The sequence below is a fragment of the Hesperophylax consimilis genome, chromosome 10 (assembly GCF_061612785.1).
Source record: "Hesperophylax consimilis isolate HC1 chromosome 10, BYU_Hcon_1.0, whole genome shotgun sequence".
NCBI lineage: Eukaryota > Metazoa > Arthropoda > Insecta > Trichoptera > Limnephilidae > Hesperophylax > Hesperophylax consimilis.
Genome location: NC_142845.1, coordinates 2,198,474 through 2,220,112, shown reverse-complemented (window position 1 = coordinate 2,220,112; position 21,639 = coordinate 2,198,474). Strand labels below are relative to the sequence as shown.

The window sequence follows — 21,639 nt, the reverse complement described above, 5'->3', positions numbered from 1 at the left end:
GCGCCTTCGGCGTTCATCGGCATAGTGTGTGGCGTTCGTTCACTTCGGGTTTTCTGCGTGTACAAGGAGTGATGTGCAAATAGAACTCTCCGTTCCAGGCTAGCGTGAAGAGTGCAGTCTGGCTCGCCGCTAGACAGGTTGCGACAAGTACTGTCAGCAAAGGAACCACTCATACATACAATATCGCAAACATTCGAACGTATTTAATAAATTCACATTTTTAATTAATGTTTATGAAAAAATTATTTCACTGTCGAATAGTGGCGGGCACATACGAATCGTTCAATCGGCACGGGGTTGGGAACGAGAAAAGGGATGAGAGATAGGGAAAAGAGATGTACGTGACTAATTCCAGTGTTGTGTAATAGCTTTAAAGAAAACTTAAACATGTCATAAATTGCAATATTTATATAATGTTGCCTTTAAACAGTACGAATAATATTCCTACTATTTTTTATATTAAAAAAACCGATAAAATATTTTATTACTTATTATTATTATGCATTTATTAAATTTTGGTCTTCAGTGACATTTTTTTTCAAAAAAAAAAAATTAATTCTTTCATACATGCTACACCGACCCAAAGTATTTAGGTAAGGCTAGAAATTATATAAAAGACACACATTTTCTGGTTGCAAAGTTCGTTTTAAATTATTTTGTTTATCTTAAAAATATGTATTTATTTTATTTATTTATTTTATTTTAATATTACATTTTGTTACAATAGTGACGTATTGCCCATCTCACTAGGTATGGAACGCCTGTGTTGGGATTGTAATTTACATAGTGGTTGTTAACTAGGTTTTAGCTAATACAATATTGTGAAAATGCCAGATAATATTAATAATGATAATAATATTACATTTAATTTGTTTGTCTAAAATATATTTATTTTCTTATAATATTTATGAAACATCATATATTATTTTAAGTATTATGCTTCCGAAGTGTTTTGACTGTCCTTGACAAGAGATATCTTGAACTGCAGCAACACGATCAGGTAAATGGCGATTGTCGTCACTGCCTGAAATGAAAAAAAAAAAACAATCAATAAATAATACAGTTTAAATGGTTTTAACCGCTGGGGCCTTTTTGGCCACATTTTGGCCAATTTGTAAAGTCCCGAGCTTACGCTGGCCAAAATGTAACCAATTTCAAGAGAAACATTAAAAAATTTTTAGGAAATATTTCAGAAGTTCCCACATCTTTGTAACTGCGGTATTCACTGAGATAATTGTTTTACACATCAAATCGTTTGACAATTTTTCAATAGATGTCTCCCATTTGTATACAAATAAAAACTAGATTTTTCCCGAATTAATAAAATTCCCGTGAATGTTTTTTATAGCCCAGCTACACTACTCGCGAAGTTGATCGAAGTTGACCGAATACGATAGTGTGGGCACGAACTTCGCTTCGCTTCGGGCAACTTCGCTTCGTTTCGCCCGACTTTCGATTGTTGTCGGTAAATGCGCCCGAGTCAAAGGACTCGAAGCGTCACGGCATAAATAAACCAATCACTGACTGGTTGGACTGAGTTACTCGCGAAGTTGCACGAGTGTGTGGGCACGCACTTCGAACTTCGGCTAACTTCGTCGAGGACTTCGTCGAAGCGTCGGAGCGAGTAGTGTAGCTGACACTTTACACAAATTCTGTTATACGAGTATGTATATCAATGCATTTGTTTTTGAATTCTATGTTTATTTAAAGTTATTTCATGGTACCTAAATGAAAAATAAGATCCTAAAGTGAAATTTAATTTTCACCTTTCAAAAATGTTATTTATCAGTGCCGTACCTAAATTATCGATAAATGTAAGGTATAATATCGTGACACATACATTATTATTAATTCAGTTAGAGTGATTCAAAACAAATAAATAGATATAATATTATTCTAGGATGATTTTAGTCTGATTAATTGCGATTGAAAAATTATTTGTCAAATGAAAAACGAACAAGTGTTTTTTGCAGTTTTCGTAAGTAAAAATTAAAAAGTAAAGATTAATGTGATTATAAATATATATTTTTAATCGTTGTTTTTAGTTCTATTAAACTTTATATACATGTTTGCAAAGTTTACTGTATTTTTTTTTAAATCGGACAAATTCCACTTTGTGATTTTTTTTAGTATAAAACCTTGATAAATAACGAAATATAGTTACATCCATTGGCTTTAAGGCGACATAAAACTCTTATAGTGGGAGTTTGTTCGACCATCACATTTTATTTTTTTCTGATGAAGGTATTAATAAAATCTCGAATGTTTCTAGAGGGATCCTTGCGAATGTAAGTTATTTATGTTTAGAATTAATAAAAACAGGACCTCACCATTAAAATATTTTGTGTAAAACGGTTTGAAACTTTTATACAACTTTTTTCAACTATAAAATTAGCGGTAAGGACCAGATTTTATTTTTTTAGAGGATGAATAAGTAACTTCTCGAAGGACCCCTTAGAAATATTTGAGATTTTAGTAATACATTTATCAGAAATAATTAAAATAAACTCCAAAAACATATGTTTTTCTAGGACTGCTGGAAAAACTCGATCGAAGGTCCGTCTATTACGCCGATAATTGTTTTCACACGAGTTCATCAATTATGTCGTTAAAATTCTTACTTTATTTTATAAATTTGATAGGACAAATTCAACCGCAGGTCTGTCCAATGCACAAGGGTCGCGCGTTGCACATTTTTGTGCACGGTCGCTTCACTTACGTCGTTAAGGTTCTGGCTTTATTTTAGGGTACTGTCTCGCCTTAAACGACAGTTTACATGTTTTCTTATCGATGTACGGAGGTATGTTTTTTTTTATCGTAAATATCTTGGCGCTTCAGTGGAATGACATCACCAAGTACGTTTAAAGTAAAAATATACAAACATATCTTTAAAAAAAAAAACACAATTACAATCAGAAAGGAAATGATTCTACTGCTCCCAAACAGTTTAGAGTCAGATACTATAGCAACCACAATTGCAGTATGTTGTGAGGTTGTGGGGAGGGGAAGGAGATGGGTAAGAGGAAGGGGGGGGGGAAACTTGGCTATTCAGATTTGGTCAACAAACAAATTAATACATATTTAAAAATTTAATTCGAATTTTAATGATGTTTCTCTTACAAAGTTAAAACCTTTCTTTTATCGAAATGACTTAAGGTTTTTCTTGTTAGATTATCAGTACAATATGTTATCTTATATATTATAATATCTACTTTCGTACAGTTATATAAATTATTTACTAAAATAAAATTTTCTCCCTTGAAGGTTTTTCTTATAAGATTATCCATACAGGATTTCCGTGGGTAAAGTGCACTGACTTCGGAATGTGAACTACATGATGGTAAAAGTAAAAAAGGTAAATAAATTTTTCAGAAAATCCATTTTTTTTTTCCCGTAGAACAATATTTTTCATAGAAGAATAATTATTTTTTCTTCACCTTATTAACTTATTTACCTGAAATCGACCTTAAAACGTTGGAATTTTGAAAGAGTTACACTTTCTTTTTTACTTGTTGGAGTTACGTAACAAAAAAAAATCATCATCATTTAATGGCCTATACAAAACGAACTTACTTGGTTTTCCAGTTATCAATGCATTAAATATGTCTTTAAATGGACAAATTCTAAAATAAATAAAGTAAGTATAAAATAATAAAAACAACTTGAAAAAGTTGAATATGTTTTTTAAAACAGAGTTGTCTCTTAGGGATAATTTCGAATACTCTTGTTTATTGATTTTTTTGCTTTGACTTTTTTTTAATTTAAGTAATAATTAAATTTTTTAAAGATATGTATAAATTTTATAAAAGTATACGTGAAAGATACATTTTAATTAAATATGTTATTAATTTAAAAAAGAACTGCGTAATTCATTAAAGAAATAATCTCACAGCTTTAAAACAATCAGCTTCAAATGCCTTGTAGCGAACGAATTCGAACCGTAAAAAACGGTAGTCCGTTTGCTGTACAGAATTGTGTCTTGTGTGAGACACGATTGTATCAGTTTTACCCAAGTTCACTTTGAAAGCTCAAAACGTCTCTAGTCGGGGAATATTCCCGGTTTTACACCACTAATTGTATGACATGCAAAAACAAGGAAACGTTTATTGTAAAAAACAGTGAATCCAATAACATTTCACAACACTTACAATTTATAACATTACATTAATTACATAAGTTGAGACGCAGCCTTGTCTAAAATAAATATTTATTCAGTCTTACTAACTAGATTCTTACGCGCCCATTTTTCTTACACCCCCACACACGCCGGCTTTACCACGTTAGTGTGGTAAAGCCGGCCTTGAACCTGATTTAAGACCGTTTTAACTAAACAAACCACGTGGTAATATGTCAAGTTTTCACTGTTAAATTTTACACCACGTTCTTTAATTAGGCTGATTGTGTTTAAACAAACACCTTTCGACTTCTAGGCCTCAGGCCCATAAAAAAGTGATTATCTATCAATTAGAATTTTAGCAGAAAAAAGAAGAAAACATATTTTTTTATTAAAGAAATAGATAATACAAACAAATCTAAATGAAACATGAAACAGAAAGTAGAAAAAAGGTCCCACTTAAACCTCGCGAACACTGAGGCTCTGGTGCCGAAGAACTTGCACCGCTAATGGTGTCGACAATGTTTGATTGTACAAATATCATCTAAGAGTAAAATTTCAAATAAGCCTCCAAAAAGCATATTCACGGACAGAATAATAAAAAACTAACGCTATAAATGGAAGTACATTAAATTGAATAAACTGGTAAAATGGAGGAGAAATAATTGCATTGGAAGACTTTCAGCAAGTGATTTATCTTCCCCACGTCAGTACCGTTTGAACGAGGGGGAGGGGAGTCAAGTTCATAATAACTAAACATATGGGATAAACGGTTAAATCTAAGTGGATTCATTGGCTTTAAACCGCAGTAAGCAGTTAAATATGTTTACATTTTAATATTTTGAGGAATGGTTTTAATTAAATAATATAGTAAATATATATATGACACCAATCGTTCGAGTGGTCATTCTAAGTTCTGTGAACAGTTGATCTCTAAATAGATATATGAAATAAAGTCGCTATTAGCGTCTGTCTGTTTGTGTGCTTAGTTCTTAAACTACGCGACGGGTTTTGGTTTTGCAGATTAGAGTTTTCACTTTCTTTTAGAGAATTTCTTCCGGAAGGTTTATATACAGGTTTTCCAATAAGAGGTGTTATTTTGAATAGCCCGCTATTTTGGTAGATGTTACTTTTGAAGCTGTCATTTTTTGATATTTGACAAGTATATTAATATTATTTTATATAACTACGTTATTGATAAAAATGGAACGATACACGCTTCAACAACGCATTGAAATTATTAAAATTCACTTGAGTGAATCAAATGCAAATCATCTTGAGTGATGAGGCCCATTTCCACCTCGGTGGCTTCGTCAACAAGCAAAATTGACGCATCTGGGGCTCGGAAAACCCAAGAGTTATTGTTGAAAAGCTTCTCTATCCTCAACGAGTGACTGTTTGGTGCGGTTTATGGTCCGGTGGAGTCACTGGACCTTACTTTTTCGAAAATGAGGCTGGAGCAACAGTTACGGTGAATGGATCGCTATCGAGAGATGATTAATATTTTTTTTTATTTCCGGAATCGGATGGTATTGATCTGAACAACGTTCACTTTCAACAAGATGGCGCTACGTGCGACACAAGCAACGAAATCATTGATCTTTTACGATTGAATATTCAAATAACACCTCTTATTGGAAAACCCTGTATATAATACAGGCATATTATATTCATAGAAAATAGAGAACTTTGGAGAAAAGTTGAGCAAAGCCGGCTAGAATTTAATAAATCGAAAAACAAAAATTTCTCCGAAATCATAACATTCAACATTTGAATGAAGTATTCAATTTGTCCAAAGAAACGTAACTATTTCAATGTCAATTTAATTTTAAACTTTCTTCAAGCGAGTAGGTACTATAATAAAGCAGTCAAAGTTAGTTAGTTACCTAGTCAAAGTAAGCCTTGCTTGAATCATAAAGTGGATGCAGCAAATTTTCGAACCAGGAAAAAGTACGCACAAATAAATTTACAGACAGATCAAACACCAAACGGTGGAATTAAAACTTGACTTTAAAATTTCAAATTTGATGTTGTAGAGTTACAGGTAGGTACACAATCGAATTAGTATTTTTGATCCTGAGCCTGCAGTCAGTTCCAATTTTGAAAATTAAAAAAGCATTAATTTATGAGAAATTGTTGTCCTTGTAGTGATTTTTCAAAAAAAAAATGTAGTCAAACAAATAATAATAAACACAAAACTTAAAAAAAAAAAATATTAAGTATACAATTTTTCGATTCAACAAAATATAATTTGATGTTCAAAATATAATTTATTGCTTTAAGTCCATTTATAAATAAATAAAAAGTTTTTGAGATGCTTTGGAATTAATTACCTTTCTGGTATTATTTTTTCCACAAAACGTTATAATATCTACAAAAACATATACTTTTTTTTTGCAATAAAGAGAGACAGTTAAATCCAGGACAGAGGGAAATGCCACAAGATTTACTCCGAGTGTTTCTGAGAATATTGGTAGTATCAAATAGCTTGCGGTACTATTACACGGGAATTCGACGGCCTGATTTCTATTCCACGTGGAAAATACGTGTCACGGACAGACTTCTGCCAGAACACGTGACATCTGGAGGGAGTGTCGCGAGATGAGACAGGCTGGGTGTGGGAACTGTAAAGGTTAAATGTAATGTGTGATCTCGTACAAAGCTCGGCAAATGAAAATAGTGTTACTATATTGAATTTCTGGGGCATCAACGACTTTTTAAATCGCGTTTATCGAAACGACTATCCATACTTACACAATCATCAAAACGACTATCTATACTTACACAATCATCAACACGAGTTTCTATACTTACTTAATCATCAAAACGACTTTCTATACTAACACAATCATCAAAACGACTTTTCATACTAACACTATCATCAAAAATAATTTCTTTACTTACACAATCATCAAAATGACTTTCTATACTAACACAATCATCAAAACAACTTTCTATACTTACACAATCAACAAAAGTACTTTATATACTTACACAATCATCAAAAGTACTTTCTTTACTAACACAATCATCAAAAGTACTTTCTTTACTTAAACAATAATCAAAACAATTACGCAAAAAATCAACTATTTGATGACGCCTCACTAGAGCGCCCCTGTTTGTACAGCGTTAAGGCGGCGGTCCTATGTCGTTATCCGGTTGGGTAGCTTTATGAGGCGGGTTATTTAAGGGGCTGTTGAAAATGTTTTTTGAATGCGGGTCGGAAAATAGATGCCGGTAGTTTGTTTCACATGTGATCCGACTTACACAAAAACGAATCGAACAAACGGCCCGTTCTGATGAAGTGATCTGTCTACGGGTGTTTGGCTGGAATCCGTCGACTTTCACGCATGTGCACCGCGCTCCGAGGATCAACAATACTAGCTCCTTAGGGCAGGCTCCAATAAAATATCTGTATAACGGACTGAGCATTCCCACATTGCTTCTGTGCATTAGAGATGACAATCGGTATGCTGACAATGGAATGTCAATCAGACGGACTTTGCACAGAATCAAGTAGGTTTATCAAGTTTTGTGGGGCTCTAGCCAGGAGGTGGCCGAGGAGGATGCCTAAGTTAACAATAATTCCTTTACGACCTCCGTGGTGGAGCGGTTAAGATCCGCGACTACGAATCGAGTTGCGGGTTCGAATCCCGGCGTGCGCAAATGCATTTTACTAGTAAGTATGTGTAATTTATAAATAATGTAACACTCTCAATAGCATCTCGGTGAAAAACCACAGTCCAAGATCGAAAAATTACAGATGCTCGAAAGCCGTATTTGGTGACCAGATATGCTTTCTTTTTGTCCATCTCCATTCCCTTCAGCCTCACAAAATAATCCTATTTTAAACGCCAAAGTAATACTGAACAGTTGGGACTAGTCAAATTCATATTTTATTTGACCTAAAAAATTCTCACTTCGGACTCGATTTTCTCATAAACGACAGCTCAAAAAAGTTGGACATCAAAAAAGTTATACAACAAAATCAACTTTGTAATATCTTTTTTATTAGTATATGAGCTCATTCATAGATGACACTATGAGTAGTCTACTAGGTTACCCATAGATGGCGTCAGTTTTGGAGATTAGTAGGATAAAAAACAAGGTGTGAAACCTGCTAATTAGCATATCAGAGTCATTGTCAATCGATCACAATAAAAGTCCTAGAGTTTTGTGGAAGCCGCTGACTTGAATCAGAGAGTTTGTGAGAAAACACCGGAGATACGACTCCAAATTTAATGTAGATACCTTGTACCTACCGCTTTCTAGTTTCTAGTATACTAGTTTCTGGACAACATGTATAATATATTATACAATTAACGATGATTCTTGTTCAAATGAGATATATTTTTTGTATGAATATTCCTCACAACCTCCCTGGCGATATTTAATATCCAAATTCTTACCTACCCCATCGCAAATAATATCAATAACAACCGATATATTGATATAACATAAGATGAGCAATATATTTTAGACCTTGACATTGTCACACCGTGCTTCATCGTGGCACTGCGAAAATTTAAAAGTTGAACTTTACGATATTTTAGAAAAAAATCATATTAAACTTTTTCAAAGAGATTTTCTAAAAAAATCTAACTATTTGGTTTTATTTTTTAAAACCAAATTAATGTTCACGTTTATCTGAAACTAAGATATTACAAATATATTTTTTTAATACTAGTTCTTGTCCCCGTTTTTTCTAATTGTAATCTGAAAACCATGACCTTCCTCTTGTTTTGAAGGTCAAGTGTGCAAAATTTCAACAGTCTCGGTATAAAACTGTATATTTATATACAAATCAAAACCACGGCGCCCACCTCAGACACTTTTTATATAAAAAAATAAGAAATGGTTCATGAAAATTCTTGAAATGGTAGAGCATTTCATGTTTTTTTTTGTACAGTGAAGTTTATAAATTTGTTATTAATTACAAAGATACATTTTTTATCCTTGTAATTCTCAAGGATAAAAACCCAACCTGAATCTATCAATTGGTGCAGAATTGTGGTTTTCGGCAGCGCATTATAATATTGTGTTCCTTTGTACACTAAATTATTTTGTATATTGGCTTTATCCTTTTTTCGTAGCCTTATTTTGTTGAACGCCTTTGCATTATGTTCGTGAATGTCTTTGCTGTACATAATTTTAATTGAAAACTATTTTGATAATAGTTTGTTCATTATTTTAAGTATAAATATCATCGTTTCGATTGTCAGCATCTATTTACCTTTGAAAATCTATTTCTACTTAATTCTCATTGCTCTATTTTGGAAAATTTGTAACTTTTTTTTTTTTTTTTTTTTTAAAGAAAGACAAACATTCCCGGGTCACGGATAAATTGAAAATCTCCTACTACCACCACAGAAAGCCGAAAATGTTGCTTGTGTTGTGATGGAGGACTTAGCCAGCCGAACACGCGACGCTCGGGTGAGACCCAAGCGTCGTTCAACAGAACCGTTGAGCAGTAGTTAAGGCTCCGTAGTAAGCATTCAAAGACGGTTTGAAAGGGAGATATGTAAATATGAATGTTAGAGGGAGCACGCCAATATAAAAAAAAAACAAACAATAATAATTAAGGGGATGCCATACGTATTAATGCAAAATCATGTGTTTTTGGTTTGAAAATTTGGTTGCCTAGAAATGTTTCAGATGCTTTAATTAAATACTGCGAGTAGAATGCATCTTGACCTTTGAAACAATCGAGTATTTTTTAGATAAGTCTTTTTATAAGCCCAGAAAAAAATAATGTATATGGCCTATGAAAACTGCTTAAAGTTCAAAATCTCCTACTTACGAACCCATTTTCGGTTATGATTTTATTGTATAATGTGGCAAATTAAATTATATATAAAATGATCGAAAAAAAATTAAATACTTATGCCTCAACATCCACAAAATAAAATAAAAGGCAGTTTTCGGCCATGTTTTTTTCCTGCATAAATCAAAACAGTCGGATGGTGTTAAGCCTGAATTTAAAACTTATCGCCATCTACGTAAGGGTTGTTATTGATAGCGGCTCAATATAAAATATTACACGACGTAGTGCATCGCCTTAAGCGAAAATGGTGAAAATATTTACTAAAACACGACTCATTTGAAATAGAGGAAAACTCTTTTGATAAATGCATTAGTTGCATTCAAAGATACACTGTGATTTTTTCATGCCTATAACATATTAAATCAGAGAACAAAACGTTTTTAAAATAATTTTCGGAGCTTACTTTGCGGTTTTTTTTTATCGAGGGAATTTCATATAATTAGCTTTTCGGCATAACAGATGTATAGATATTATCTTAAAAAATTAACATATATTTTTTGGAGCTTAAATACTTAAGTATCGGGGAGGATTAGAATGTGGAATAATGACAGAGTTGTTTATAGTGAGTTTATCTGGATTTTTCCCGATATAGTTTATTTTATTGAAAGAGAAAATTCGGTAAAATATTATTTTTATTTAGCAAGCGTAAAATATGATTCAATTTCATGGCAGACTTTTAAATATTTCACAATGACATTATGTTTATATCACTTTAGTCAGAATACTCGATGTGATATTTCACGAGAACGTTGATAAACAAAATACACATTTCAAGTATGATTAATTCTAGGAGTTCTAACTCTATCCCGCCCAATATGTCAGAACCAAAAAAACAATTTATCTCGAATTTCAAAAGAAAATAACACTGTACTTCAGTGGTTCCTTCCACACGAATCTGATCCGCTCCCAACTAGCAAAATGGCAAAATAAAATATACGGGCCTTCCCATTAGTGTTAAAGTATTTATTTATTCACTTATAATTGAGAAAGGCTCAGCGCGTTGTGCGGGAATTGTGTGGACGGAATCAATGAAATGACATATTATTTACTTTAAGATTCCATGATAACTCAAAGCAACGAGAATTCAACACGCCTTTAAAAAGTGAACTAACCTACATGACATATTTAACCTAGATTTATTTCATCACTTTTCATAACTTTATATCACTTTTTAAAAGTGTGTTTAGTTGTTATTTTGATGAGTTATTCGGTTACCATTCTTTAAAAATATCCAATAAAAAATTTCGCCGTAAAAACAAAGTTTTTAGACTATTTAAATGTGTATAATTTTATGTATTTATTTTGGTTCGACTGAGGATTGAATTTTCCTCTCCAGAGACAACCGCGCTAAAAACTGAGCCAAATACCAATTGGGAAGTACCAATTCTATATTAATTGCTGTAATGTCATCCAATTTGAGAGAAATGCGTTATATGTCAGCGAGTGTATGCGTGATTGCCACCAAAATTTGATAAAATGCATTGTTATCGACAGCGCAAAGAGTTCCAGCTCTTTCAAGGAAGTAGGTTAATTTCCATTTCCAAGATTTCACTTCATTTAATCATTCATTCAAGAAAACAAAAGTAAAATTCAAATAGACGTATTTAAACAGCATTAGAACTAATTTAAATTCAAATAGAACTAATTAAAAAATTTAGTTTAGATTCTATTTTAATATTTATGTCTTTTCAATTATTTGTCGTCTTCCCGGGTTAAATTAGGTCAAAAATTCTTCCCAACATCGTGGAGCAGAATTTAATAAATTAGCCAGATTTATCTAATATTTAAGATTAAATGTCAAGATTTGGAAATTTGTTTAAAATAATATATTATCGAATAAAGCAAACACTTTGTGGCTTGACATTATACAAAATGAAACAAACACTAAGTTTTAAACCACTTTATTTTAAATGTAAATCTTTATTTTTTATTGTAAATAAAGTGGTTTAAAACTTAGTGTTTGTTTCATTTTGTAAAATAATATAGAACTTATAACTTCTTCTATTATAATGAACACGAGATTTAATTAATGTACATTTGTAAATTACGTGATTACAGAGTACTTTTTTATGTAATGTAACTTTTCACTAACAAATTTTCTTGACTTTGTTAACAAGAAAATTTTATCGAACGAAATGAAATTTGTTCAACTTTTGTTTAGATTCTATTTTATATAAAATATTAACGAATACTTCATGTTTTATCTCTTATCAAATAAATTATTACATTTAAAATAATCACGACATGCAAACTATTGCCTGAAATAAGGTATTTAAGCATATTCGCCGAAATTCGCCAATATTTTATTTTTTTACCAATACCAAATTACTGGAAAACGAGATTTTTTATCAGTGCAGAAATTCTGGGACTGTATACTCCTAACTGTCCAGAACACGAATAGAGGGAAATAATGGTGGATTCTTCGGTGGAAATCTTCAGTTCTAAGACTGTGTACTCCTAATTGTCCAGAATACGGATAGAGGTCAATAATGGTGGATTCTTCGGTGGAAATCTTCAGTTCTAAGACTGTGTACTCCTAATTGTCCAGAATACGGATAGAGGTCAATAATGGTGGATTCTTCGGTGGAAATCTTCAGTTCTAAGACTGTGTACTCCTAATTGTCCAGAATACGGATAGAGGTCAATAATGGTGGATTCTTCGGTGGAAATCTTCAGTTCTAAGACTGTGTACTCCTAATTGTCCAGAATACGGATAGAGGTCAATAATGGTGGATTCTTCGGTGGAAATCTTCAGTTCTAAGACTGTGTACTCCTAATTGTCCAGAATACGGATAGAGGTCAATAATGGTGGATTCTTCGGTGGAAATCTTCAGTTCTAAGACTGTGTACTCCTAACTGTCCAGAATACGGATAGAGGTCAATAATGGTGGATTCTTCGGTGGAAATCTTCAGTTCTAAGACTGTGTACTCCTAATTGTCCAGAATACGGATAGAGGTCAATAATGATGGATTCTTCGGTGGAAATCTTCAGTTCTAAGACTGTGTACTCCTAACTGTCCAGAATACGGATAGAGGTCAATAATGGTGGATTCTTCGGTGGAAATCTTCAGTTCTAAGACTGTGTACTCCTAACTGTCCAGAATACGGATGGAGGTCAATAATGGTGGATTCTTCGGTGGAAATCTTCAGTTCTAAGATTGTGTACTCCTAATTGTCCAGAATACGGATAGAGGTCAATAATGGTGGATTCTTCGGTGGAAATCTTCAGTTCTAAGACTGTGTACTCCTAATTGTCCAGAATATGGATAGAGGTCAATAATGGTGGATTCTTCGGTGGAAATCTTCAGTTCTAAGATTGTGTACTCCTAATTGTACAGAATACGGATAGAGGTCAATAATGGTGGATTCTTCGGTGGAAATCTTCAGTTCTAAGACTGTGTACTCCTAACTGTCCAGAATACGGATGGAGGTCAATAATGGTGGATTCTTCGGTGGAAATCTTCAGTTCTAAGATTGTGTACTCCTAATTGTCCAGAATACGGATAGAGGTCAATAATGGTGGATTCTTCAGTGGAAATCTTCAGTTCTTTGACTGTGTACTCCTAATTGTCCGGAATACGAATACAGGGCAATAATGGTGGATTCTTCGGTGGAAATCTTCAGTTCTAAGATTGTGTACTCCTAATTGTCCAGAATACGGATAGAGGTCAATAAAGGTGGATTCTTCGGTGGAAATCTTCAGTCCTAAAACTGTACTCCTAATTGTCCAGAATACGGATAGAGGTCAATAATGGTGGATTCTTCAGTGGAAATCTTCAGTTCTTTGACGGTGTACTCCTAATTGTCCGGAATACGAATAGAGGGCAATAATGGTGGATTTTTTAGTTGACATCTTCAATTCTGGGACTGTGTACTCCTAACTGTCCATAATTAAAAACACACTACCCTTTGATCTAAATAATTATTTAAATATTATATGTAGGTTTGAAATTTGTTTTAAACTGATTATATATTGTAAGTTAAAAAAATTGTATTTTAAAATATGTAACTTTCCAATATTCTATAAAACATAACCGAAAAATTGAATCAAAATCGTGAGTAAAAACGCAATGTAAAAACTTTGGTACGTATCTCCATCATATACAAATATATGCAGAATACATTCAGTATTTTCATCTTTATCTGCCAGATACTTCTTCTTAGTAATTAGATTGAATGTGTTTCATATTGCAGGCTTATGGGGATGCACCACGTCGCGTTATATTTGGAATTGGGCCGCTAACAATCCAACTATATGTAAATGGCGATAAGGTTTAAATTCCCGCTTAACACCAGCCGCCTGTTTTGATTTGTGCAAAAATAAATCATAGCCAAAAGAGTGTTTTTTTTTCAGGTACAAATGTATTTAAATGTTTTAAGATCATTTTCTAAAGAAATTAATTTGCTACATTATACAATAAAATCAAAATCAATAATGGTTTCGCATGCGGGACATTTTGAAATTTGAACCGGTGTTTATAGGCCTTATACTATATTTTTTCTGGGCTTTTAAAAAGACTCTTTCAAAGCCAAGATGTGTTCTACTCGCAGTATTTAATTAAAGCATCTAAATATTTCTAAGCGATCAGTTTTTCAAACTAAAAACACATGATTTAGTATTACTTCGTAGTGCTTTGCCCTAAGCAGAAATAAAGCGTTGTTCTTGATAAATTGTTAATTGGTCTGAAGCTGAGTTTACGAGTTACGGACTGGTTTAGCCTTAGGACGGGTTGTTTCGGAGAATTTGAACAATTCATAAAATTTCAACGTTCATTTCCGGGTTCTGTGAAAGTCCTATTCAAGTTCTGTTATTATATAGGCTAGGCTAGTTGCTTGACAAAACTGAAATTAAAACAGAACTTTAAAAAATCTTTCACAGAACTTGAAAATGAACGTTGAAATTTGACGAATTGTTCAAATTCTCCGAAACAACCCGTCCTTAGACTCTGGAGAAACGACGATGTAAAGAGAATGAAAGAGAGTGAAATTGGTTTTAGGCTAGAATAATGTGTTGTAGAAATTATGTCATTTAAGAAAATAGGCAAGGAACAGGAAGAATTCGTGAAAGGGTATTTTTTAATAAAAACTGTGTACCAAACGAAAATTCCCAGTGGAATAAGCATGCGCTGTGCGTTGCGTCGGTCGGTCTACGCAGTTTTTACTGGAATGCCTCTAATGACCAGGGAACGTATATCGTATAAATTCATAAGTGAGCAAAATGAATAATGCACTTTTGGCCATATTTCCTCGTTTATGCATAATTAAAATATTTTTACAGTGAGAGCGTATTTTATGCAAATTCTGTACAAAATGGTAGAAAAGTGATATTATATTTTCATCCCACAAAAATTATGAAATTAATAATACTTTGAAGAAATCGCATTCTACAGATGGTAGATGTAGCAGTTAAATGTATGACTCTTTATCCGGTACATTTTGGATGATTTGTATAGCGCCGTTTTTGGGCAAAATCACCTCGAGTGCGCTGTACAAATATATAATACATTTCTACAATGATCTTTGTTATTACTAACAGTAGGCAGTTTATAGACAGTTTGACTAGTCTATAATACAGTTGATCTATAAATACATACAAATCTATAGACTAATCAAACTGTCTATAGTACAGTTGATCTATAAATACATACATATTTATAGACTAGTCAAACTATCTATAGTACAGTTGATCTATAAATAAAGAAAGTTGATACAATACATATAGTTGATCTATAAATACATTCAAAATTCTATAGATTTATGAAATTTTGCACACTTGACCTTTAAAACAAACACTGTCTACATGAGATTTCCGAAATCACCCCCCATCGCCTTTTCTCACCCCTCAGCAAAATGTTCTTACTTCTTTACGAGATATACCTAGGTATATTTATTCGTTGCCCAGTGTTGTGTATGCCGTTCTGTTGATAGTAACTATCAGATGTTGATAAGGTTAGCTCTTCTGACGCGTGACTTGAAATAAATCCCTGGACCTGTCACAAGTATATAATAAACAAAGTGGAGTCCCCGGCGATGCCCGGTTTTAGAAATCTGATGTAGATAGTAATGAACGTCAAGTGTCCAAAATTTCATCAAGAAGTATCAAAATTCTGCTTTAAACACGGAGAAAAATGAGTATTGCTCATTTATTAAGAATCTCTTTAAATTATTTGTAATCCGGTTAAAAACAATATTCTAGTTTCGTGATACTTTTAATAAATTCCTAATATATCTGAACACGTGTTCATACAAATGTATTTGCTTTGGTACAATGACGAAATGAAAAATTGAAAAGATTTTTGTGAACACGTGTTCCGACATCGTGATTGATAAAACATTGACATTTTACTATAAGTTTATCAAGAAACCTAGTAATTCATTCGTTAATTGCCTGCAATCCCGTTTTTAACCGGATAACCAATAATTGAATAGATTCTTAATATATTAGATATACCTACTTATATAGGATAGAAAAAGGGGATGAGGGTGGTTTTTAGAAATCTCACGTTGACATACTTTACCACCTTCCTCTTGTTTTGAAGGTCGAGTGTGCAAAATTTCATCAATCTCGGAATAAAATGTTAGATTTCCATAAAAAACCAAATCCATACCGCCTGCCACAAACACTTTTCTTTACATAAATAAATCTCTCATAAAAAAATAAGACATTTTCATCATAAACCTCAGACATATTTCCTAGTTATGTCGAAACACAGCTTTTGAATAAATTGCATCAGCAGAAAGCACAATTCATATATTGTTACCAGGGGGTCGAACACAGAGGATTTTAAACAGATATTCCGAACACGGTCGCGCTATTGATATCCAGACCGATACTGATAATTAAAATCGACATACGTTGGCAACACTGGCGCATCTGTCTATGAATTGACATTCCTAAACGTCAAACGGCTACGTAAAAGTTAAAAATACTAATAAATTGACAAAGTTGATTTTAAAATTTAACTTTAATGTACATTGGAAGTCCGCATGTACTTTTTGACACTAAAAAGGAAGTAAATTAGTTCATGAGGTCCTTAGTCATAACTAACTCCTCTTGTTTCTAGATGCTGGAACGGAATCGATTGATCGAGTCTTAGATGAATGAAGTAATATCGTGCTTACGATTCCTTTCAGTTCTAAGAGCTTAGTTAGATCATCCACATTCATTAATGCGCCAGTTATTTTGCGTAACAAATGAAATTATCCAAAAAGTTGTGCATATTGACAGCTTATCCAACCCCGTGGAGGCTGGAGGTAAAAGCAGCGGCTTTTGTCTACTGACTATCGGAATCATATTCTGACCGTGCTCGCAAATATCGTTATCTGACCATAGATGAAGGATTTGGTCACTATCATATTGGCATAGGGCTTTATCAATCATCTGTGCTAGATAACTTAAACGGACTTTAAAGAAAATAAAACGAGAATCGACGTTTAAAGGGGACCTATCAAATGTAAAAAGATATAAAGAAAATGACGCTGATTGTGCATTGTTTAATGCAGTCAAAGATATGTATGAATACTCACAGACGTGAGGAGTTCTCTGTTGACGTCGGCATATCCCTTCAGACTGACGATGGCTGGGTTCATTTTAATTGCTTGGATGAAATGGTCCACCTGGAATTTATTACATAAGGATCAATAAAATTCCCTGAAATACTCTTTGGCGTTGCTTTTTGTGTGAAAAATGTTCCAGAACTTTCACTGATAATATGCCATGCCTAATTGGGGGATGTTGTGAGGCTGAAGATAGGAGCAGGAGATGGGTAAGAGGATGTACCTGGCTATTCAGATCTGGTGATCAAACACGTCTAAAGCCATTTCAAGCTACGTTTCAATTTTGAATAGTGTTCTTACACCAGGGCGATACTGAGAATATCTTCCACTCTTGAACGTGTTGCAAGTATACTATTTATTATTTATAATTAATAAATTGTATAATAACAACAATTAATCAAATAAAATTTACTTGCGCACGCCGAAATTTGAGGCCGTGACCTTCAGCTTGCTATTCAAGACCGTTAACCCTCGACCACGGAGCTTAAATTTTGAATATATATTATTTTGTTCAAATTTTTTTGCTTGAAACTTCTGTTGGAGTTGGAATTAACATAAAAAAGTCAGCATTAAAGCCATATGCCATTTTTTTAAATGCATTTTTTTTTAAAGAAATACGATTTTTAGGGCTACAAATAATCTGACAATATTTTTAAAACTTTTACTACCATTTTTATAAGCGGAAATGTTGCCTGAGCAACGACGGAGGTCTTTGTAGACGAATTGGAAATATGTCGCCTGTGATGACACCCGACGCATTTGTTAACTCAGCTACTAGCCGGTCTCTTTGCTTGAAACTCTTCAGTTATATTTATTTATTAACGTCATGAAGGCTTTTACATGAATACATTATTTTAGGTAAGTTGCTCAGGAGTACAATAATAAGTGTGTAGTACGTACCATAATAAACTGAATATGAACGATATAATCAGGTACAATACAAGTTGTCATAGACAATGTAAAGGAGTTCAATAATTGTATATAATAACAAGAGTTCAAAATAAGTACTTAAAGAACTATGAAAGTATTTACAGAGCAACAGTATATAATGAGTATGTATTATACATCGAACACTCCTTTGTAGATATTTATAAAAATAAACACTAAACACTAAAAACAAAATAAACACATTTGTTGTAAAACATGTTTGTATTAAACAAACCTTTACTACGCCAGATTGTGTGTTTACTGTTAATATAGCTAAATTAATACAGCGATAAAAGGAGCGCATGAAAAGTATGAAATATATAGTAATATTTAGAAAGTTGCACAAAGAAGTAAATGTGTGTTATAGTTGTATAAAAACGTAGTTAAAATAAGTTTTTTATCATAAAATATATAAATAAAAACGTAAATGTTTGGTTGTTCAAAATCTTAAATCTCCGAAATTTCTTTACCGATTGCATTCAAACTTTGCCACAACATTTTATCTGAACACGCATGTATTTTTATAAACCTACATTAAATAGATGTCACCTGTGACATTTATTCATATTTTTTAAACAGCGCAATCTGTTGGACGTAAAAGCAACACGTGTTATTTTTTCTCTATCTGCACAGACAGACTGAGCCACTGGAACACGTGGCGGGGCACAGCTAGTTATGAAAATAGAATTGAACGGTTTTTTGTAATATAATATTAATATTCTAGCTTAACTTATTCTAAACCTTCAAAAAATAATGATTTATTCTCATTACATACACAATGATTACTTCATTTAGGACAGGAAATTGTAGACAAATATACAAACCTCTTTTTGAGTTGCTTGATCAATTGTCTTCATGTTGATAGACAGAAGTGTGTCCTGAACCCCTTGAGCAACCTGTGAACCACACAAATAGTAAGCCCATTAACATATTATATCATAATCTTACTTTTGAATAACTTGATCATAGAATACTTAAGTACCATTTATCAAATAACTTGAACATAGAATGCGTAAGTACAATTTATCAAATAACTTGATCGTAGAAGGCGTAAGTACCATTTACGAAATAACTTGATCATAGAATGCGTAAGTACCATTTACCAAATAACTTGATCATAGAATGCGTAAGTACCATTTATCAAATAACTTGATCATAGAATGCGTAAGGACCATTTATCAAAATTTACAGGAGGCGCAAAAAACTTCGTAGTCAATTAAATTCAGGTTATTATTTTTATTCATGTTCAGAATTTACCACATTATTCTTTACTTGTTTTAGATCATTTTAAAATGGAGTTAGGACGTTTTATTTAAGTCTGCAAAATAAAACCATGGATATTTTACTAATTTGTGTTTAAAAACAAAGTAGGTACATTTTTTTACGAATTTACGAGTTTTATTATTCGAAGCGGGACTAATTTTAACATTAAATTATATTAAAATCTTATTTTCTAAAAAATCAAGTTACGCAGTCTGCGAATTCAGCCAACAACGTACAGGTTGGTACACACTTATATTATTCCAATGGATTATGCGTAATTATTCCTGAATCCCATCCAATTAATATTTGCATGAAAATAGTAAAAAAAGCCCTGATTTTCCTAAGTAAGAGTAATAATATATTCGTAAAAATACAGAGGAACGGCTGCGCGGCCTTTTTCATGAAAAACTTATTTTTAGATTTGAGACCAAAATACCCACTCAAACTGAATATATTTTATTAAGATAAAAAGGTAAAGGAAATATCAAGTATGGATAAGAGTTTTTTATTGTGTTTTAACCCTCAGAGTGCCGATAAATCAACGGTGGATTTCTGGCGTTGTGTGTACCAGTAGTATGCCAACAAACCCACCGTGTATTCGACAGTAAGTTCTCAGTATTTTTGTATTTTGTAACATAATGGCGCACTAAAATATGTTTCATTCGCCTGAAAAAGAAATATTGTATCTTAATATTATTGTAGAGTCTAGTTTTGTGAAATGCAAATATCGTGGGGGTGACTGCCAAAAGTTGGTCACCAGTTAGCGATAATTTTAATATTTATGTATTATATTCTATCTCTGGAATAAGTTTGGGTCCACACTTATGTTGTTAGTAAGTTTTTAACTACTTTTTTGTTATTTAAACTATTTTTTTTAGAATTAGTAGACTAGAAAAACATATTGTAAAAGCAATTACAAAAATAAGCATGTTAACCTAATTATTTTTTTTAAATTACATTAAATTGTATCCCAAAACCCTGACTTCATTGTAAAAACCAAACTTTAAAATTGTATTCAAATACTCCAAAATATGTTTGTATAAATTACCAACTTATGGCAGTCACCCCACAATATATTATTTTGAAATTATATAATTGCCAAAATCTTAATCAATTGAAAAATATAAAAAAACCCCAGAAAATTTACGTACTTTTTTATAACATTAGAGAGATTTTTTTTCTCAATATAAATATATACCCCCGGGAAAATACGCAAAACAGATACATATTATTTTTTTTTTAAATTAAAAAAAATAAATTAACATAACTATAATTTTGCAAAAAACAAATAAGTTATTAAGAAAATAGTGTCAGCTGGCATAAGTTGGGCGATTTGCATTTAACCCCTAGCACACCTAGTGTAACAAGTACAAGGTCTAAGGAGTTTGGCATTTCAAGGGTTAAAAATTATAAAATAAACAGGTTATTAAATAATCCTTTAAGGAGGATTTTGAAAAAAAGAAAAATTATGAAAATCGAATTCGTCATAGGCCTTTAATTCATAATTTAAACACATATAAAAATAAAACATTTGCTACACCTTTTGATTTTGATTATCAAAAAAATATATGTACATTTTGTTTAAGTATATTTCCTCAAATAAAAAATTAAGTTTTGTGTGAAAAAGGCAACGCAGCAAAAAACTGTGTGAAGATATTGGAAATAACATTACCCTACTTTATATTTACTTTTAAAGAGGAAAGATAAGGTTCAGAAGTTCGAAGGCAGAGTTTGATGGAATTATAAGGGGTCCGAAACGTGGGAAGGTTAGGTATAAGTTACGCCTGATTCTAGAGAAATAATTTTCTCACGTCTGCCCCCTGCGAAACTTTAAAAGTTACATTTCTGACGAATAACTACTAATTTAAAAAAATGTGACTCGTTTATTGCTATAAGTGTTTATAGATTACTCTTTATTAAAACAGTTTTTTTTTCGACTTAATATCTGGGTTAA

General features: G+C 32.4%; 1 protein-coding gene across 1 annotated transcript in view; it reads right to left on the bottom strand.

Moving 5' to 3' along the window:
• Positions 1–904: 904 nt before the first annotated feature.
• LOC149420167 (gustatory and odorant receptor 22-like) overlaps positions 905–21,639 on the bottom strand; it is a 90,991-nt gene continuing 70,256 nt past the window's right edge. The window contains exons 6-8 of the mRNA XM_089636021.1: positions 19,247–19,318; positions 17,466–17,555; positions 905–1,024 (exon numbers count right to left, since the gene is read on the bottom strand). Coding sequence (XP_089492147.1) covers positions 935–1,024; positions 17,466–17,555; positions 19,247–19,318 — 252 coding nt within the window. The 3' untranslated portion in view covers positions 905–934. The remainder of the gene's footprint in view (positions 1,025–17,465; positions 17,556–19,246; positions 19,319–21,639) is intronic.